We start from the raw sequence: 23,143 nt of genomic DNA, 5'->3' as shown, positions 1-23,143 counted from the left end.
TCATGCCCTCCTAGATACACCACCGGCACCACAGATGTCTAAACACCTACTGGTGGGGGGGGGTGACCCGTAAAACTCCATCTCTCTCAGTCGCTTCCCTGTAGTCTATCTAAGGGCCCCGAGCCTACTGGTGTGTGTGTGTGGGGGGGGAGGGGGGCGAGTCTAGCATGACAGCATACAGATGGCCACAATGGAACAGTCATTTCACCTGCCAAACGCAATTTACATTCAACTCCCTCCTCTCCAAAGCTAATGTTACCTTTCCCTTTCAACACGTTTAGCTGAGAACAAATGGCTTAATCAGAATGTAAAACAGAGCAAGATGAATTAACTGATAAAGCGAGATGTGGACTCGCGTGATGTGCAGTTGCGTGATGAAGTCTTCCTCTTTGCCGCCGTAACTCTGGCGGACAGCTCAGTGTCGCAGCGTTCGCCGGCTTCCAGCAAAAATGTAACCGGACACTGAGGAGCAGCTCTCGGCACGAGCCCAGTAAGAATTGGATGTGGAAAAAACAGATCATGGAACAAACTCGAGACCTCTTTCCCTCTCCTCAAACCCCCCGAAAAAATCCTGTTTCTGAGGTTGATGCCTCTTAGGCTGATAACAAACATCCACGAATGGATCCAATTCAGCAGTAGAAAATTGTGTGTAAATCATTATACATATTTAATATATTTTATGTGCATTACGTCTAACGGCAAAATATTCCGACAGGGCTGAGGAATAGGTGGAAAGACAGCATTGCTAAAAACACACATACAGCCCTTAGCATGTGCAAAATAACATGATGTACTTTCCTCTCCAGCTGTGTAAAGAACACTCCTTCTGACTGCTTTCTATCATCCAGAGTGGTACAAAAACGTTTTTGCTGCTTTGCTGCTCCACAATCAGGCTTTAGACTGTTCTAGAGTGTTACTATACTGTTCTAGAGTGTTCTAGACTGTTCTAGAGTGTTGATATACAGGTCCGTAAACCATGTCATAGCAGGATAAACTTGGGCTTTTCGCTGCTAGGGTACGAGATCATGATCCGATGACAGAGGTCGACCCTAAACATCTTTATCTGATGGCCCAAGATGAGAAGAGCTCTGGCATGCTTGTGGGATAAGGGTCTGGACTGGATTTTTGCACTAGGCTTGGTATGTGAGGCAGAGCCACGCTAGACAGATACTGAGTGAACTGAATTCTTATCTTAAAGCAACACCAAAGAGTTTTTTGTACCTTAAAATCATTTCAGTGGTTCATCAACTTGTAACAGGGTGAACGGCACTTCTGCATTCGCTTCGCAGCCCTCTATCGGCTATAACCGCACTATGTAAGTTTGCCAGATCGGGTAACGGATCTGTAGTTCGATGGAATGAGACATAAGAAACATAAAGGGATGTGGGCTCTGCGCACACAGCAACAGCAAAAAGAGTGGTCACTGCTGTAGCCGAGCCATCAGCAAAAAGAGTGGTCGCTGCTGTAGCCGAGCCATCAGCAAAAAGAGTGGTTGCTGCTGTAGCCGAGCCATCAGCAAAAAGAGTGCCATCAGCAAAAAGAGTGGTCACTGCTGTAGCCGAGCCATCATTCTTGGGTGTACCGGACCCTGCACCAGCCTGTCCCACAAAGGACGATGTCAAACTTTGACTGCATCTGACAACAACCTCCAGTCAGTTCCTTTGGGTTTAGGAAATGATGGGACTTTTAATGGCTTCGACGGATGGACCTTGAATACGAGTTCAGGTATGCATCTGTCACACACATGGTGAGGTTAGAAACAAACATACACACACACACCTCAGAAGAAAAAAGGCTTGACCAGTGAGTAGGAGGGTGTTTAGTCTGTGGCCTACTGAACACACACGCTCCCAGGAATAGACAAACCGCAAGAGAGGTGCACCCGAGGTGTCCATACACAAGTGTGTGTGTGTATGTATGTATGTATGTGTGTTTGTGTGAGTGTGTACGTGTAAGTGTGTTTGTGTGAATGTGTAAGTGAGTCTGTGTGTGTGTGTGTGTGTGTATGCGTAAGTGTGTTTGTGTGAATGTGTAAGTGAGTCGGTGTGTGTGTGTGTGTGTGTGTGTGTGAGAGGAGAGAGAGAGAGAGTAGGACATAAATAAATAAATGTGTCCACCACTCTCTGTCTAATGATTAACAGGTCCATTACACATTCCCCACTTACAGCAAACATGGGGGAGGAGTTCAGGACATTTAACGCCTCTCTCTACAAAGACTTGCGGACTGTTTCTTGTGATCTTTCATATGGAAAAATAGAAAGAGTTTATAACTTTATTTATAACTCCTTTTCTTATTTCCTGCTTTAGCAAACCCACATGTTAAAACTATAAATGCTATCTCATAAACGCATAAAATCAAAGCCTTTGCTAAGGCTTTATGACATGCTTTGATTGTTTAATTAAATGTGCATGCTGTTTTTTGCAAACTAGTCTGTTGTGTGGGGCATCTTTTGCCTGTGAGGACATCTTTGGATAAAGATTTGGGTAACATCCTCTTATTTCATATCAACAATTTAGCCAGTAATGGATACACAAGGTCTCACAACTTTATTGGGCACTGATCTAGTGATCACTAATAGGCCTAAAGGCCTCGATGTTGTGCAGAGACACCAACCAAAATGTCCTCTTGAGTGTTTTCTTTATCTGTCTGCCAATGTGTGTGTATCTGTCATTTCAAAATGAACTGTTCTAGGCTAGAACGAGAAGAGTAATCATAATAAAAAATATGGCTAGGCTTCAACATCACTTACTCAAAAATAAAAAACGACCAATGTTATATCGTTAATGGGCCAATTACCTTTTTAGAGTGTTAACCTGTCTTCAACCCCGTACAATTATTTTTCTAGCACAGCCGTGTAGAGAGACCATCTCTTGCTGTCCGCGCTGGAGTAGCTAGTCTTAAAACACGTGCACGTGACCCGGTGATTCAGCCCATTTTCCACATTTTCAGCACATTGTTTATAAGCATTAGGATTAAAGAACCATTTCAACCAAATTATTTCTCAGGTGATCTTGCGCAAGGATTATCTTCAAAAAAAAAACAGCATGCCATACGTGGGCCTATTCTGACATTCTATCAAGCTGCAAAAAGGTATTCAGTGCGAGGCTACAGGGTAACAATATACCGACACATTTAAAGTTATTCGGCTTTATTCTGAGCACCGCTGTAGAGTTATCTGAAGAATCCAATAAGCTAGATAAAAAAAGATTGAAAATGAGGGAATTGGAGCAGCATGAAATCAGTAGCTACCTGGCGACAACAGTACAGGGTGTCTGCCACGAAATTCCAAGTAGGCTAATTAAAAGATTCCTGAAGCTGCCAAATCACTAACCTTCCCTTACAGTGACTTCGAACTGAATTCCACAGGAGCAGTAATGGAGTTAGCATCTGCTGTTGAAACAAACGCGTAGCCTACAACCAGTGCAATTATTTTTGACGAGTTTCCCAAAGTTTGATGACCTCAGTCCTACCTTTTGGTCCTGCACACACCTCGGGCTGAATGGAGGCAACGCTCAGTTCAGTGATGAACGTCCGACTCGCGCCCTGAAAAGGAGGCTAAAAAAACTTTCGCTCAGCCCAGGTCCATCCACCGTTTCGACTATCGTCCCTCTGTATTATACGCGAAATGAGAGAGCAATAGCTATTCAATTTTCCGTGACTAAAGTAAACACTTCTTCACTCCTGAAGTCTGTTATAGCCGGTCGAGCCACGGCGTCTGTGCCTGAAGACTACTAAACTCGGCTATTTAATCTCCGCCCCTTCACTTTTTCTTTGTCTCACAGTTTGCCTATCTCCGGGGCACCTTTGCATTCAAGCCAGTCAGAGCATTAGACCGGTGACAGCTCCCCAATGAGTGTTTTGCCCTTGAGTTAAACATTTACATTAAAGTTCGACCTGAAATATGCAATCGAACATGTCACAACTTGCTGAATAGACTAAGGGCTGTGATGGATTGTTTTTATGGTGAGTGAAACTGTTTTCTTCACACCAATTAGGTCATCATCTCAATTAACAGAGTATATCTTCTGTAGTAGCCTATGCATTCTGTGATTGAATAAATGAATGAGGAGCGTTTTGAGAACTGCGAGTTTTCTTGGCATTTGGCATTTGTTAATCTCATCTGTTCACATTAGTGTGCAGTGGGGCACCAGGTCAGCTGGAAAACTATTCCTCAACTTGAATGGCAGTAACTTTATTCATACCAACAACCCCCAACAACAAAACTGACTAGTACAATGTTCCCACACTGGAGGTTTGTAAGAACCTGTTGATGGTATATTTATTTGAATAATTAAGATTGCAAGCGCAAACTCGATGGGATGAGTTGTATGACATGAGCACAGTTACAGGAAGTGCTCGGACAGAGCCAACTGTTACACCCTGGAGAGGTGCTGAAGAGTGGGGACTCACAGCAGAACGTGTGCGATTACGTCTGGGCAGGCTGGTCTAGACTGGGCTTAAGACTAAATCACCCGGAGCATCTCAGGCCTGTAGGATTAGCCTCAGGGTTATGGCCATTTCACACCGTCTGTTTGCACCCTACAGCACACGCTTGCCACTGCCCTGCAAACACGTCAGAAACTCCCTCCATCTCTCTACCAACCCCCCTCCTCCACTCTCCCTCCCTCTCTCCCTATCTCTCTCTCCCTCTCTCTCTCCCTCTCTCTCTCTCACCCTAGCTCTCTCTCTCTCTCTCCCCATCTCTCCCTCTCTCTCTCCCTCTATCTCTCTTATCCTCTCTACTTCACTCACTGACCAATGATCTCTTCACTCACTGACTTCATCGATCTCTACCAACCCCCTCCACTCTCTCTCTCTCTCTCTCTCTCTCTCTCTCTCTTTTATCCTCTCTCTCTTTCTCTCTCTCCCTCTCTCTCTCTTATCCTCTCTCTCCTTCACTCACTCGCTTACTGTGTGTTGCTATCACTCCTCTCTCTGTTTGTCTTCTCTCTTTCTTCCATCCTCCTCCTCCCAGTTCATTCCTTCCTTCTCTTGTTTTCTGTGCCCCCCTCCCCTCCTCCCTGCTGCACCTCTCCCCTCCTCCCTGCTGCACATCTCCCCTCCTCCCTGCTGCACCTCTCCCCTCCTCCCTGCTGCACCTCTCCTACACACTCCCACCCACACACACAGCACACCCCAACACACATTCACACTCACACTGTAAATGTTTACCCCACATAAGTGAGAGTGGAAGAACAAATAAGTTAAGTGTTTCCTCGACTGGTTCCACCGTGAGAACCCCCGCGATGGAACAGTGCCAACGAACCAGAGAGCCGTAGTTTAGGTTTTTAATGACGGCTAAAAGGGTGGATAAAGTAAGTTAGGATATGTGAGGGAAGTAGAAACGCGTGGAGTGCCAGTCCGTTCTCTCGTTCTGTTTTGGCAGTTCCTTGGAAGCTGTGAGTCACAGCGGCATAGCAGACAACAGCCAGTCCAAACCCCCATCTCTAATTAAGTGAAAAACCAGGGTCCTGCTGGAAAAGGAACATTGTGCACTGTCGACCCAGGCTCGTAAATCCTACTTTTTCACACACATACACACACACACACACAGATCGAGTCACGCCAAGACTATGCATACACACACTCGTCACTCAACAATCACACGATCACCGCATACTTACTCACAAATTCTTTACCTCATGCATACATGTATGCAGTCATTTAACAACAAAATACACACACAAACATGCAGTATGCACACACAAATAAATACAACTCAAGTGTGTGTAAATAATACAACTCAAGAGTGTAAATAAGTCATACTGTTGTCACACTACAAATAATTACCAGTAGGTGGCATCAGTAACTTAGACCAGCATGGTCTACGTGGATACGAAGGCCACTGAGTTCAACTTCAGCAAAGAAAAGATGCTTCAGGACGTGACATACCTTGTGTGAGAGGTGTGGGTTTGATCACCGGAACGCCATCAAGGGAACACAAGTGACCACAGGGGTCAAGGGTCACGACTCCTCCCCGGTTCTCGATCAGACAGTGCTCCGCTTCGATGCCGGGGCCTTCGATGGTGATGTCCTGAGATATAGGGGCGTCGTCACGCCCGATACGAGTCACACCTGGTGACAGAGGACACAGTTACGCCCGATACGAGTCACACCTGGTGACCGAGGACACAGTTAGCATGACAGAAGACGCCCTTTCCACAGCAGGGTGAGATGTTGGAGTGAGCCAAGTGAATCTGAATTGTGGTGACGATGTGGTGACAGGATCTGGGTCGGAAAATATTGTGGGGACACTGTCACCACACATAATGGAGTGTGACTTATGCACAGCACCCTTATCAGTCATATCTCCTTTCTTCACGTTCACTCTGAGTTCCACCCAAGATCATATTTAGAGTCATGTATGACAATTTACAAACTTGTCTGACCCTAAAATATGAGCCAGAGTTTTAATCAGTCTAGATCTAAAGAATGTATCTTTATGTAGTTTATCTATCCACATAAGTATGACGTATTTAACTGATATTAAATATGTTGCAATGACAGGAATGTGAACTACTCGCACACGCACATGGCTGCTTTAAGTAACGTCTCTGCTCTGAGTGGTTCAAACTGGCATTCATTAGGGAGAGCATGGGAACGCCTGGGGCTTGAGAGGCTCCCATTACAATGATGTAAGAGCAAAGCTGATCCCGGCCTACCATGAGGGGAAAAACTACTGGAAGTCTTGGCATTTCTGCTCTGTGGAAATTAACTGTGTGGTTTGTGTGTGTGTGTGTGTGTGTGTGTGCGCTTATGCATGTGTGTTTGCATATGTGTGTGTGTGCGTGTGTGCATGTGTGTGTGTGTATATGTGGGTGTGTGTCTTACGTATGTGTGCGTGTGTGTGTGCGTGTGTGTGTCTATGTATGTGTGTGTCTATGTATGTGTGCATGTGCATGTGTGTTTGCATGTGTGTGTGTGTGTGTTCGTGTGTGTTGTGTCAGTGTAACTATCAGAGCCCGACAGTTCAACATTTCCACACTGATACCCACACACTGCACGTCACTACAGCTCAAAACATGGGAAACAATGACGCACATGTCACTGCATCTGAGTGTCAGGGGACTACTCACTTCGACCTCCTCTGTTACACTCACAGCTCTGTCTGACCTGATATTCTCTGCGACTATTCTGGATACACAGTAGCACTTAATAATCGTCATGTCCATCAGTGAGTGGGACACTCCCTTTATATCTGCTGGAGGAAGTATCCTGGGCTCCCTCTTCCTAACACACACATGACGAGCTGCCTCCTTCATTTCCTGCAGGCCAGTGGGGTTGAATTCCTCCAGCTCCCATTGTGACAGTGATAATGAGGCCACAAGTATAGACATCAAACATCTAGCAAACATCTAGTGCTGTCTCTGAATGGCGCACACACACACACACACACACACACACACACACACACACACACACACACACACACACACACACACACACACACACACACACACACACACACACACACACACACACACACACACACACACAAGAGCTGGCACCTGGATAGAAAGACGATGCGATGAGGCCTGGGTGTCAGAAGTTGAGTGTGTCCTGCTCGCTCTTATTTGGGAACCCCACCCTGTCTGGAGCTCTGTGCAAATCACCGGCCCCTCCTCCTCTCCCCTCTCCTCTCTCTTCCTCTCCATCCTCCTCCTCTCCCTCTCCTCTCCCTCTCTCCTCCTCTCCCCTCTCCTCTCTCTTCCTCTCTCCCTCCTCCTCCTCTCCTCCTCTCCCCTCTCCTCTCTCTTCCTCTTTTCTCCCCTCTCCTCTGCTCTCCTCCTCCCCTCCCCTCTCCTCTCCCCCTCTCTCCTCCCCTCTCCTCTCCCCCTCTCTCCTCCAGTCCTCTCCTTTCCTCTCCTCCTCTCCTCTCCTCCCTCTCCTCTCCCCCTCTCTCCTCCCCTGTCCTCTCCTTTCCTCTCCTCCTCTCCCTCCTCCTCCCCTCCCCTCTCCTCTCCCCCTCTCTCCTCCTCTCCTCTCCCTCTCTCTCTCCTCTCCTCTCCTCTCCCCTCTCCTCTCCCCTCTCCTCCTCCTCCTCTCCTCTCCTCTCCTCTCCCCCTCTCTCCTCCTCTCCTCTCCCTCTCTCTCTCCTCTTCTCTCCTCTCCTCTCCCCCTCTCTCCTCCTCTCCTCTCCCTCTCTCTCTCCTCTTCTCTCCTCCTCTCCCTGACTCCTGGCCCAAAGCAGGACTAACACTAGCAGCACTCACATCCTGACCATCTCCACCTTGTTTGTACTCAATCAGACATGAGGTCAACTAAGCCCAGCAAACGATGGGAAGAGGGACATTTATGTGTGTGTGTGTGTGTGTGTGTGTGTGTGTGTGTATGTGTGTGTGTGTGTTTAAGCTAGGATATGTACAGCACCTTGAGAAACAGTATTCCCTGTTGCTATATAAATAAAACTAAATTGAAGAGAGAGATTGAGTGTGTGTGTGTGTGAGTATGTGTATGTGTGTGAAAGAGAGAGAGAGAGAGAGAGAGTGTGTGTGTGTGTGTGTGTGTGTGTGTGTGTATGTGTGTGAGAGAGAGAGAGAAAGTGTGTGTGTGTGTGTGTGATGTGCTGGCGTACCCTCTCTCAGTGGCAGCAGTGTGATGGCCACGCTGAGACGGCCACTGCCCAGGCTGACCAGGTGGGGGCTGGCCGTCTGCACCTTCAGGCTCTTCCCCGTGTCAATCCAATCCAGCGGAGGACTCTGACAAGCGGAAAAAAACACATCCGGGGGCCATCATTTAAATGAGAGGCAAAGTACAAAGTCTAGCAACAAGCATCATGTGGCTTGTTGGAGCATCGAACTAGCTGTCGTATGGCATGTGGAAATACTGAGCTGACTCATCAGTGTTTGTGGTTAAGGTCTCACCCATAGTGTCAAATTAGCAAATTGATTTTGCCTACTTATTAAACTAGCTTTAGTTAAACTTACGACCGTCAATAATAATGAAATAGAATGGGAGAAAGTATAAGTATAGTATAAGTATATATAGTCTTTTGATCCCGTGAGGGAAATTTGGTCTCTGCATTTATCCCAATCCGTGAATTAGTGAAACACACTCAGCACACAGTGAACACACAGTGAGGTGAAGCACACACTAATCCCAGCGCAGTGAGCTGCCTGCATCAACAGCGGCGCTCAGGAAGCAGTGAGGGGTTAGGTGCCTTGCTCAAGGGCACTTCAGCCATACCTACTGGTCGGGGTTTGAACCGGCAACCCTCTGGCTACAAGTCCGAAGCCCTAACCAGTAGGCCACGGCTGCCCCCTATTAATTTGTTCTACCTCAGCTTTTAACACTGGTCTTTCCACTAATTAACTGATCAACCTATTACCTAACCTTGCTGAAGAGTTGTTCTGAATCAGCTAGTTTTATGTGGTACTGTAGGATACATTCATTCTGAAACCTCTTATGAAACCTCAGAGACTCCACTGTCCTTTTTACCACTGGGTGATCGTAGAACGTTAGGCATGGGTCAGGATGGAGCGGCTAACTGGGTGATCGTAGAGCGTTAGGGTCAGGATGGAGCGGCTAACTGGGTGATCATAGAGCGTTAGCGTCAGGATGGAGCGGATAACTGCTGGACCCACCTGTGGACTGGAGGGGTCCGGCTGGAGTCTGTCCTCTGGATCTGCCTCTATATCCTGCAGATGAAAGGACTATTTAAACATGGATGACCACTAAAACAGGATTATGTTTACACACACACACACACACACACACACACATGCACACATATATAGACACCCCCACACACACACATGCACACATATATAGACACACACACACGCACGCACGCACGCACACACACACACACACACATATACACACATACACATGCACACATATATAGACACACACACACACATACACACACATATAGACAACCAACCACACACACACACACACACACACACACATCATAGTTGGAATTACAGGGGGTACTGGGGGGTACTATACATGGATTTCTATGGAACGTCACGAAAACATGCGTGCGCAACCAAGAGGCAGAAAGCACCATAGAACAGCATAGAGCAATGCAAAAGAGCAAAAGAATAAAATGAGTTTTTGTGCTGAAAACTGCACCAATTCGAAATCAGGATGGTTAGAGAATGTTAAATATGTTCAATATCCCTAACGGAATGCATGCCTTCGCCAAAAATGACAAAATACGATGTTATATTAATAATCCAAATGAACGTCAAACTTTGAAATATAGTCTGAAATGAGATGTTATTATCATTGAGACAACAGGGGTATACAAGGAGATGAACTCCAGTCCATAGCCTACTTGTCCATTCAAATTTTATCTTGAATACATTATTGTGCCCTTTTGAAATTAGTTTGGTACAGATCCTGTGTTGTTTTTATATACTGCTCAAAAAAATTAAGGGAACACTTCATTCACTGGATCGGTACTCCGACACTGTTTCTGTACCTTTACAACGGCGCTCGGGGAGCAGTGAGGGGTTGGGTGCCTTGTTGGCACACGCCCGCACACACACACACACACACACACATGCACACATAGACACCCACACAATGTCCCAACTTTTTTCGAATGTTGCTGGCATCAAATTCAAAATGAACATATATTTTCCATGAATTAGTCAACATTTCCATTTTCAACATATAATAAGTTGTCTATGTCCTTTTTGCAGCTGAATATGAGTTTACGAGATTTGTATATTTGTACACAAAATGTGCATTTTATACAACGTCCCAACTTTTTCTGATTTGGGGTTGGAGACACACACACACACACACACACATATAGACACCCACACAAGCACACACACATGCACACACATATATAGACCTACACAAACTCTCTCTCACACACACAAGCACATACTGTACACACACACACACACATGCACACACATATATAGACACCCACACAAACTCTCTCTCACACACACAAGCACATACTGTACACACACACACACACATGCACACACATATATAGACACCCACACAAACTCTCTCTCACACGCACAAGCACATACTGTACACACACACACACACACATGCACAAATATATAGGCACCTATAGGTAGACTGGTTGAAGGTACAGTCACTATTCCAGCAGGTTTGCATAAGGAAGGCTATGGGGCCAGATGGGATCTCTGCCCGCCTCTTAAAAACGTGTGCGGAGGAGCTTGTCCCAGCCTGGTGTCCTATTTTCCAGTGGTCATTAGACTCCCATACTTTTCCAGCCCTCTGGAAAAAAACAGCCATCACCCCAGTGCCTAAGAAGCCCTGTCCTGCAGAAAATAATGATTTTAGACTGATAGCTTTTACTTCAATAGTCATGAAATGTTTTGAGAAATATATGGTTTGTCTTTTAAAAACTCAGGTAGGCCAAAAACTCGACCCCTGGCAGTTTGCCTACAAATGCCACAGAGGCACAGGTGATGCTATAAGCAGCATCACCCACCTGGTCCTTAAACATCTTGAGGACACAAAGGCCTATGTACGTCTTCTTTTTAGCGATTTTAGTTCAGCGTTACATACAATACAGCCCTTTTTACTGCTAGAAACTCTGAAGGAAATGGGTGTCAGCCCCTTCATTATTAAATGGTACTACTCATTCTTAACAAATAGGATGCAGTATGTAAGAGTCAATAAAGAAGTCTCACAACTAAAGCCTATAAGCACAGGGGCCCCCCAGGGGTGTGTGAGTTCACCAGTCCTCTTTACCATCTACACAAATGATTGTGTGAGTAAACACCCACACAACTACATTGTTACATTTTCAGATGACACTGCCATCTTGAGCCTATTATATAGGGATCAAGACACAGCATCTTAGTAAGTATATAAGTATATATACTTTTTTGATCCCGTGAGGGAAATTTGGTCTCTGCATTTAACCCAATCGGTGAATTAGTGAAACACACACAGCACACAGTGAACACACAGTGAGGTGAAGCACACACTAATCCCGGCGCAGTGAGCTGCCTGCTACAACGGCGGCGCTCGGGGAGCAGTGAGGGGTTCGGTGCCTTTCTCAAGGGCACTTCAGCCGCGCCCCACTGGTCGGGGCTCGAACCGGCAACCCTCCGGTTACAAGTCCAGAGTGCTGACCAGTGGGCCGCGGCTGCCCCTAGTCCAGAGTGCTGACCAGTGGGCTGCCCCTAGTCCAGAGTGCTGACCAGTGGGCCACGGCTAGTCCAGAGTGCTAACCAGTGGGCCACGGCTGCCCCTAGTCCAGAGTGCTGACCAGTGGGCCATGGCTGCCCCTAGTCCAGAGTGCTGACCAGTGGGCCACGGCTGCCCCTAGTCCAGAGTGCTGACCAGTGGGCCACGGCTGCACTGAATGTCTTAGCATTCAGAAATCAAGCAGTTTGTAGATGGTGTGATGCTCACCATCTAGCTGTGAATGTAAAGAAGACGGAGGAAATGACCTTTGACCCCAGAGCAGCAAAACTGCCCTGAAGATTGTAGGTCATCCAGACCAGGGCTACATGCAGGCACTCTATGAAAAGTCAGTCCTCAGGGAGGCACTGAAAATTGTAGAAGACCCCACACACATCCTGTACGAGGAGTTTGCCCTCCTACCCTCAGGTAGACGCTTTAGAGTACTAAACTGCAGATTAAATAAATACAAAAACTCCTTTATCCCAACTGCCAACTTTTTTTTGTAACTGTGGTGGTGTGGAGCTGTATGTTGTTTTTTAATTGCCTATGTATGAGCTGTGTATGTGTGATGCAGTGATCGTGAAGCCCAAGACACATGTCCTTGGGGACAATAAAGTATACTTTACTTTACACACACCCATACTTTACTTTACTCTACTTTACTTTACTCTACTTTACTTTACTTTACTCTACTATACTATACTTTACTTTACTTACCCACACAAGCACACACACACACACATATATAGACACCCACCCACACATGCACACACACACACATATATAGACACCCACCCACACAAGCACACACACACACACATATATAAACACCCAAGCACGCACGCACACACACACACATATATATAAACACCCAAGCACGCACGCACACGCACACACACACACACACACACGCACGCACTCATGTATAGACACTCACACAGAGACAAATATGCATATACACTGACCCATAGGCGCACATAAACACGCACACACACACACACACAAACACACGTGTGCACAGCTGCTAGGGTTCTGTGTGGGAGAGTTGTGTTCATGTGTGACAGGCAGGTGGCTGATAGCGTCTCCCTCAATCACTATTCCCTCCAGGCAGATTAGCACAAACACAAGCCGTGACCAGTCAGATCCACACCATTAACTGGTGTCTCATCCCATCTAAATAGGGAATGCATAATTGCGTTAAATGACTTTCAAATGACTCACTGACCCGCTATAAGCCCATGTGGTGCCTCCAAACACAGACAGACAAGAGAGACCGGGGGGGGGCTGGACTAGTCAGACGTCAGTCCGTGCAGAAACGCCCACTCCCCACAACATCTGAGCTGATATGGGGTGGAATGCCAGCGTGCGAGTGTGTGAAAGTGTTCCAAAACGTAGAATAAAGGAGGAGAGAAGAGGAAAGAGAGAGAAAAAAAGAAAGGAATCAGAAGGTGGGAGGACTGGGGAAGAATGTTCCGGAATGGGCCTGAAGTTTCCCACGAGCCAGTGTTTGGCATGTCATGCCAGCCGAGGGGTGGCGAGGATGGACGGCCCCTTCTTTGGTTGGACCGCTCCGCTCCGTAGCCAGTGGTTACCATGGCAAGGGGAGGCGAACGCTGGGCAACCATACGGTTACATCTGTGTGAGTTGTGGCCTTGGGCTGAAGATCCAACATGACTTTCCCCTCTCGTAAATCACAGCCATGACATGGCTTTCTGCTGTCCAACAGCGTCACTGAATACCTCTTTAGCTAAGCAGTAGAGTTGAATAGAACTGAATGAAATAAAACTATGTTTATTAAAACATTAAATGCACAAATGTGATTGTGGATGAAGTACTATAACTTCCTTTCTTTTTTTTTTTTTTGAAAAGCCATTTGTCATCACCTAAAACTTTACTGGATCCTTTATCAGAGAAGCTTAGGACTACTCAGGCCAGGAAGAAAACACAACTTCCCAAAAACTCACAGAACAGTGTGGTAATGTCAGGAAACCTGTTCTCTTTAGCTCATATCAGGATATATTGACTCTGTGCGAGTCCAAGCAGGAAGCTAGTAGTCCACCAGGAAGGACCATATCTCTTGGCCTGACAGCAGGCCCAGCTGGAATGTCAAAGTTAGAGTCATTTAAATACAAAGAGGCATATTGGTCACAGTATGGCCATGGCTAAAGAAAAAAACTCTTCCCAGTAAGTACTCAGGATTTGAGGTTGAGAAAAAAAATAATTCTCCCACCATATTTTCATCCATGGAGATGATCTCATCCACACCAGAGCGGTAGATAAAACATTTTCTATGGCTCTGATCCACACTATATACAGAAGGAGAGAGCGTGTAAAAGCAGCTTTTGCCTCACAACATTCAGTTAGCACATTTCTAGCTACTTAGCTTCCATTCATAGCTTCCAAAAGCCTCACAACATTCAGTTAGCACATTTCTAGCTACTTAGCTTCCATTCATGCCAGTTGTGCTGTTGGTGAGGTGATTCTTGCAGTTAGAGAAGCTTGCTAGTTTTAGATAAAACATGTTTACTCTTTAACTCAAAGATACAAAGAAACACACAGGAGCCATTTTAGCAAGAAACTTTTCTGATTAGTGACCAAGTGTTTATTGCACATTCACCAGACAAACTGCTGTCAGCATTTTTGTTAAAAAGGTGCCAAACCAGAGGTGAGACCATGGGAACAAATGTAGGACTGTGTTGGAAAATAGAGCAGCGGGCTAACAGAGGACAGTCACTGGAGAACGAGAGAGCATTAAAGGAGTGAGATAGAGGTCAGTGGAGAATGAGAGAGCGTTAAAGGAGTGAGATAGAGGACGGTCAGTGGAGAACGAGAGAGCGTTAAAGGAGTGGGTCAGTTGGGCGCCGGCTCTGTGCCAAGGCCCTGAGCTGACTGGAGATGGAGAGATCAGCGGATGAATGACACATGCGGTCAGATCTCCCGCCACATCTGGTCACCTGGGAAAGCCAATCAGTGAGCTGTGCAGACGGAGCGCATCTCAGCACAGTGGCCAGAGCTGACTAGGGTCTCAGGACGCAGTTCACAATCACATGCCCTGCTGTCGTCTTCTTCACATGCTGACCTGTGAGCTTATTGGCTGGTGTGGACAGGAAGAGACAGCTCACAGGCAACCCTTGCCTTCCATGCCTGACACACACACACACACACACACACACACTCCCACTCCCACCACACACACTCCCACCAGACACACACACACACACACACACACCCTCCCATGTCTCTCAGTCTTCAGTCCAGCCATTTCCTTGGATTCAAAAGCAGCTTCCTGTCTGTGAAATCGCTGTTTTCCAAACACCCTTGTGTCCTGTTGCACAGCACTCTCGCGTCAGCCCCTTCACTTTAATCAGCGAGATTAACCTCCTGTTGTCACACTACCACACCACATCTGATTACAACGCTCTGAACAAACAGACATTTCCCCTAAAACATCTTCATGGCGTGGTCCGTTGTTAGAAACGTATATGTAAACAACTGCTTGAATTTAAAAAGGTTTTGACTTGAGTGTGAGTGTCACGTTGTCTACAGGACCACTGCAATTATGGGAAGAAGAAAGTGGGTCAATGGCTCCTCAGAAGTTCAGGTTGAAATTCAGGCATGTGTACACCCCCCCCACACACACACACACAGCTACCTCCAAACACCACCTTCCACCCCCGTTAGCCTGACCTGGCCCTCTCCCTAGGTGAAGGGGACGTGCCCCAGCAAGCCTTGGCATCAGCTCTGCCTTTTGAGATGCACTCAGGTATGTCGCCGTGGGATACGAAGGCTGCTGTGAGCCACATTCCTGACCTCAGTGCTCGATGTCTTTCAGCCTCCGGGGACGGATCTGGTTCCTTACAGGAGTCATGGAGGTCCTCTGGGCCCATTATATGACTTAGGGCAGCCCGCAGATGATATTATCCTCTTTTCACCCCCCCCCTCTCTCCATTTCTCTCTCTCTCTCAATCTCTCTCTCTCTTTCTCTCTCTCTCTCTCTCTCTCTCTCTCTTTCTCTCTCTCTGTCTGTCTCTTTCCATCTTTCTATTTTTTTCTCTCTTTCTCTTTTTCTCTCATTCTGCTCTGGCAAGTAAACTTGAACAATTAAGAATCTAAGAATCTCTCAATGGGGAAAAACCCAGCGAGTCAGACATGTCTGCACGTCTGCAGCCTCATCCGATGCCTGTGTTAAGGTTTGTAATAGAGTGCGTAAATCATTAAAAAAAAACCCTCATAAATGCAGATGTAAACACAAATGTGTCCCAGTTCTGTCGCTGTGTCTAATTAGGTTCTTTATTGGAACAAGACAACAAAAACACTCCACTCACTCTACCATGTGCTACTCGGGGCTTATACAACCTTTTTAGGGTTATTGACAGTCATGCCACATCTAATGCAACCTCGCTGCCATGTCTACAGACAGTTGCACGCGGAGGGCCTTCCAAAGGAAACGACCCCAGCTGTGAGGCAGATGGAGCGATCAAAGGGACAGCTGTTGAAACACTGCATTCTTGATTAGACCCCCATCATTCCCCAACTACAGACGACTGTAGTGACACTTCTAGGTGTCTTCAAAAGGTGCCAAAACCAGAGCAGACAATTAAGAGTGGGGATCACTGTGATGACTCAGTTATCACTAATATCGCTGCGACTCAGTTATCACGACTCAGTTATCACTAATATCACTGTGATGACTCAGTTATCCCTTATATCACTGCGACTCAGTTATCACTAATATCACTGTGACGACTCAGTTATCACTAATATCATTGTGACTCAGTTATCATTAATATCACTTTACTTCATGTCTTTTGATTCTTCTTGCTTAAAACAACCTGACAATAACCTACAATAACCTACAAAAAGACCAAGAAAATGTACTAGATAGGTATAATTTTATATAATTATGTACATTAACTGCTCATGATAATTTATGAAGTTATGTTTCATATCTAAATAACATTAACCACAGTTGTCACAGGCCCTTAGTGAAACTTGCATCTACTTTGAATTTGCTTTGAGTTTATTGCCTGTGTAGTGTGAATTACAATGCCCTGACAGGACCCTCGTCTAGGCCCAGAGGATCCCCCACTGATGAATCCACCCTACACAGTGTGATGCTATCTCTCTGCACCAACTCCCCCCCCCCCACACACACACACACACACACACACACACACACACACCACCACCACCACAATCTCCCCAATCACTGTGCCAGACCAGCCTGTCACATGTGACAATGACCTTATTGTTGTCACGGCGCCCTGGTTAACATGGGATCCCTTTCTGCATGCCGCACATGTATGAGGGGTGACCCTGCCCCCGTCCCTGCCCCCGTCCCTCCCAGAGACACACACACTTTTTCTCAGCCAGCTCAGGACCTTTAGTGAAGACAAACCCCTTTCTGTTCACCGTTTGGGGCCTGGGAGGCAACTTTCGCCCACCAAAGCCAGTTTAAAACCCTCTGTTCCAAACAAAGAGTGGTTATGAGTTGTTCAACATTGTCTTGACCCAGTATAGAGCTTGTTGTCCAGTGGTGCATTTTTCCATAATGGCCACTGTTTTATTTTTGTGCTCGCACCTGCAATTGTTCTGTATGATTTTTGAAACCCTAGATCTCCAGTCCAATGTAAACAATTTAGAGGATGTGGACTGTTTTAACAGTTGTGCAAATGTAGCATATATTGCATAATATAAAATGTACATTTGATTAGGTAAGCCATGAAGACCAGAATACCATATGCACATATTTTATGGCATCATTTAAAAGCAGGGAGAAGGAAAACCAAATGTTACACATGGGAACTAGATTATCACTGGAGCACCTTCTCATGTGCACAGTGCGTGTTCCTGCAGTATTTAGTGTTTATGTTCCTTTTGGCGTATATGCATATGCTTATCTCTTTGACTTGACTTTATTGCACCTTTTTGTAATAAAGTAATGATCAAGTCAAGCAACATATCAGGTCATTTACTACTTTGGAAATCCATTCAAACTCCTAAATATCACAAAGTTACAAAACAGAGGATGAAGAATAATATCAACTATCAACTTTCTTGCACCTGTTGCAGAATTGCTGACAATAAAGAACTGCTATGTAAAACTAAAAACGTTATGTTATTTGTCTCCCAGATATGCCCAAAAGTAGGCTTCCTAGATATTTCCCAAAAGTAGGCTACCCTTTCTCTCCATCTGATGAGATAAGTCACCCATCCTGGCCGACTGCACTTCAGTGCACGTGACTTGCCCAATAGACACAACACAACAGCTTTAGTCGTGCACGAGCTTGCAGGTAGGACTTGGTCTGGACTATATTGGCATGCGGCGTTTCCAATAATATAAACAATGCAGTCTCTGTTTCTTCTAAGAAAGCCCGTACGCTTATTGAATAAGGGATAATGTTTCTTAAGTCGATACTCATTAAAACGACAACAACAAAAACTAAGAAAACAAATTCGGATGTGACCCACTATTTGTTTCCACGAAACGAGCTCACGTAACATGAAAACCACATCGTTTTCATCTAAAGAAAACATCTTTTAACATCTTGTAAACAAATAAGCACAGGTATTCACATTCACAAGCTGCAGGTTCGTTAAAGGTATTATTTCTTACCATTACTGATAAGAAGTCTGTCATGTTCACATACAACGTCAGAACCACTTTCCAAGGTATTCAGTGTAGTTTCCGAACTTCAGTCTTGAAACTCTTGAAATATCCCAACGTTGATACGTCCTATCGTACTTGTTATTATGAATTTATCTCAATCCCAGTAAAAATGCAAATTACTGCACAGATTCATCAACTCTTCCCACCTCTTGAGGACCAGAGGCGCTGCCCTGTCCCAGCACCAGCGGTGATCTGCAGTGAAGAATGCGCAACAGCTGGAAAGGGAGTTGGGAACGACTTGCCGCCTGCGCAGTGAGTGCGGAGAGTGAATCCAAACGGCGCTGACAGACAGGCAAAAATGAAATTAAGGCAATGCTGAGGTGTTAACAACATTGACACTGTGGTTAATTCTTCTCCTTTTCAGTAAGTAAGTGTTTAGAAACGATCGTGAATGGGCGCATGTGATTTCAGTTGATTCATTAAGGGCTGGTTGAGGTGGTGGACTATCCATTGTTGATTATACACGCTTGCTTCCCCTCGGGACAAACACCGGTGCTGGAGACTTAAGAGAAATGCACTCCCATCTTGAACCGCAATTGTCACTATAGGGTGTTTCCCAGCAGCACTGGAACCACTGGCTGTCACTGTAGGCCTACTGATCCTTTTTGAAAACATAGGCAATACAACGGCTATAGGCGCTGTGAATATAGTTTATTTCACTTGTATAAGGATCAACATTTGTTTTCAGATCTTGAGAGGATTTAAAACTTTTCAAATTAAATTTAAACATTAACTTGGTTCGTGGACCCAAAGCAATACAGACAAAAATCATTCGGAACAGGAGGGGCTCACAGGAAACATTAGAGTGACATCAGATGTTTTTCTTTGATTGTTGATCACCATGGGAGGAAAAAGGTATTTTTTTACAACATTAGTGCTGAGTGAGAGTTGTGTCCCTTTCCTCTCAAAACAATTACCCAGAAGGCTTTACTCCATAATGGCGGCTATGACGCAGTGTCAGGACTTGCTGGCCTGGATAAGTGCAGATCAAACAGTAGGTCTACCCACACTCTCTCTTTTGCCCTGTAACGGCCCACCAGAATGGTTGGTGACCTGCCATAGACTTTGACTGCAATTCAAGTAAAAGAAAACTAGTCTAACCAAGAGTTTGAGCAGATACTGTTCCACTGGATTGGCGTATTGTGCAGAATGAATGTGTGTGGTCTGGTCTCCAAACCAAGAGCGAATGACACTGTGGGAAAATTGAAAAAGAACTTGCAGAACACTTTTTCGGGACATTACACAACAAACGCATGCGTAACGTAGACGGATCAGTCACATATTTTTCTCATTTATTTTTGGCCATGACCCCACCACATTGATCTCAGTAAAAAGTTTTTGCCTGAAATTGCACTGTGCCTACAAGGGCATTGTTCCCACCTCTTTTGGGGTCAACCATCAAATGCTGGACCTCTATAGAAAGTTGAGAACCTGTAGTTTTCGTAGGAAACAGTCAAAATAACTGTGTGATGTACTGACAAAGAGTTACAGAGGCATCTCTGAACTGACCACATTTCAGCCCTCTATGTCACTTAATATCCCTTAGAACACAACTGAGCCCTAGCACCAGGTCTTGTGAAGCTGTGTGCAAAAGTAGATCAATATAGAATGAAAATATGAGTGCTTTAGACTATTATTTGCCAAGGTATGCCCATGCGTTTTGTAAAATGCCTATGGATACTCCCCATAGGACTTTTTGTTATCCAAAATGCATACTGACAATCAAATGCTTACTGCACATGAACCCCTTTGTGTAGAAGCATAATCCTTGTCTCAAATGAAAGGTAACACTTTGAGATTTCTTGTGGAGTATTTAGATTGTATGTCAGGTGTTCTGATATAGACTGACTACACAAAATATGGAATAATTACAAAAAAGTCTTTATTTTTGCATTTACTTTGTTGGTTCAATGAGTGTGTATAAGATAGACTATACATCTGTACAACTAATATTGGATAATACAACATGAAGATTCAATTTCTATGGATTCTTGTGAATATTTCAGTACCCAATATGTTGCATTTACTTATTGTGCTGCAGCTACACTGCAGCCAGAAGTCAGGGTAGCACCAAAAGCGGAGGAGGGGGAGAGGGGCATTTTGGATCAAATTTAATTGAGACATAATAAAATTCATCTGAGAATATAAAGCACTATACAGATTGTACATGAAAAAAGTTGTCATTTTTGGATTCCCAAGAGTCAAGGCTTTGAAATGGTGTATAACATTACTATGCTACATAGCAATATGGTGCATACAATTGATTGAGAATGTTGGGGGAGGTGGGGGAGGGGGTAACCGTCCCGCCGGCGGGACACTGAACATTATTGTTAAGCCATAAAGAGATATAAAATGTGAGTGGAAATATTGTAAGAAAAAGTACTCGAAATGCATGTTTGCTGAAACGTTTACATATAATCTGTGTAAATAAACATACGCCTATAAGGAAGATCATGATAGGTTCATATGTTGTTGTCAATGAACTGAGGTGATGATTCCTGGGGTTCCTGTGACATAGCCTACAAAACTTTATTTTCATAACTGTAGATAATAACCTTAACAGTGATCACCGTTTCAGTGTGCTGCAGAACCACAGGCCATACCCTTCAATAGTGAAGTCAATGACGGATTGTTCTGGAAGCTGGGGGATTAAAGGAACCAGCCAACTTTGTGGAAAATTAGTTAATTTCCCCATCTACCTCAGAGTTATAGGCTAGCTATAGTGTAACCCACTACCAGTGAATTATTATCATTAAGCTAGGCTAACAGTGTCAGACTGGAAAATTGCACATCCTGAGAAAAGAAAGATATAAATCGTATTATCGAACTCTGGGGTAAATGGTTAATAAGCTAATTTCCCCAAAAGTTGGTGAACAGGGAGAGAGCAAATAAGTGAGGGCAGAGGAAGTGATGCAACAGGTGGAGACATAAATTAAAGGAGTTACTCGCAATTCCATACATTCATCATCGTCATTCATCAAGTGGACACACAAGACTGTTTACCACCGTCACAGACACATTGAATGTCTGATGTCGGCCAATCAACTTGCACTTTGCCTCCTCAATGTCTCCATCCGAAAGACCCTAACTTCACTGACCAAACGGGGAGTTAGAGTCAACAAACATCGAAATCACGTCTAGTCATTGCATCCATTTCTCATATGTTTACCTAACCAGCGTTACGCAGGACCGGTCCCTTCCCCGCCCGGGATCACTCATGCACTCCTAACACATTAACACACCATTACCAGTCATCTCCCGTCTCTGCCCGCTGCGGGCCGGCGAGATATGGCCGCCCGGCACCAGATGTCCCCGTCTGTGACATGACGCTTCTGTGGACAGAACGCACAGAGCCGACAGCTCATTACCCTTTACCATGCTCATGATCTACTGGACAAACAGAATGGAGTGGAGTGAAAATTTCCCGAGTCTGGAGGTGCAGATGGCCAGGCCGTGACCGGGCCAGTCGCCGCTGGCCCATAAAGCCGGAGCTCTCCTTGGAGACCAGGAGAGCCTACTGGAATCCTCGGACGCAGCCAGAAAGAGAAGACATGAAAAAAAAGGTAGCAGAGGAAGAACAAACTAGGAGGAAAAAACGATGAAGACATACAAGCTGAGGAAGGGGGGCGTCTGACTCCGTCCTCTACAGGCGTCCAAACCCACGAGCCCAGAGCGGAATGTGGAATTGCAGGGCAATTAGTGTCCCTCTTATAGAACTTACGGCCTCTCTGGTCCATGAAACAGCGTCAACATCACATTACAGTTTTCACCATCGGGGCCCTGCAGGAGCATGGAGGGTGACGAAACCCAAAGGAATGGACTTGCCCTTTCTCCCTTTCTCACACACACACACACACACATACACACATACACATACAAACATACACAATCACACTCTCCCTTTCTCCCTCTCACACACACTCACTCTGTCTCGCTCCCTCTCTCTCTCTCTCTCACACACACACACACAAACACACTCTCTTTCTCTCTCTCTCTCTCACACACACAAACACACACACTCTCTCTTTCTCGCTCCCTCTCTCTCTCACACACACACACACACACACACACACTCTTTCTCTCTCTCTCTGCAGTCTGTCTCTTGCACAAGGGAACACAGCCATTGGTGCAACACTACCAGTGTGGTTTTTGGAGAGTGCCACTCAGAGAAGCAATCCAAGGACAACACACATCGATTCTGTGCAGAACAGAAACAGTCTAGCAAGAGCCCATATGAAGCAAACTCATGGCTGGGCTATTATAGGTGAAAGGACAATATTTGGACTATTTTTCCATTTTGGAAACACTATGTTTAAACTCTATTTAGGCACACT

General features: G+C 45.4%; 1 protein-coding gene across 3 annotated transcripts in view; it reads right to left on the bottom strand.

Moving 5' to 3' along the window:
• Positions 1 to 19,024, bottom strand: part of phldb2b (pleckstrin homology-like domain, family B, member 2b) — a 65,289-nt gene extending 46,265 nt beyond the window's left edge. For 2 of the 3 annotated variants that reach the window (XM_048266350.1, XM_048266351.1), the window contains exons 1-4: positions 18,756 to 19,024; positions 9,586 to 9,639; positions 8,577 to 8,700; positions 5,894 to 6,076 (exon numbers count right to left, since the gene is read on the bottom strand). In XM_048266350.1, the coding sequence (XP_048122307.1) occupies positions 5,894 to 6,076; positions 8,577 to 8,700; positions 9,586 to 9,639; positions 18,756 to 18,779 (385 nt within the window). In that variant the 5' untranslated portion in view covers positions 18,780 to 19,024. The remainder of the gene's footprint in view (positions 1 to 5,893; positions 6,077 to 8,576; positions 8,701 to 9,585; positions 9,640 to 18,755) is intronic. The other variant, XM_048266352.1, reaches the window with a different exon arrangement.
• Between the last annotated feature and the right edge of the window lie 4,119 nt (positions 19,025 to 23,143).

Source organism: Alosa alosa, chromosome 16 (assembly GCF_017589495.1).
Source record: "Alosa alosa isolate M-15738 ecotype Scorff River chromosome 16, AALO_Geno_1.1, whole genome shotgun sequence".
Classification (NCBI taxonomy): Eukaryota; Metazoa; Chordata; class Actinopteri; order Clupeiformes; family Clupeidae; genus Alosa; species Alosa alosa.
This window is presented reverse-complemented; position numbering and strand designations above follow the sequence as displayed.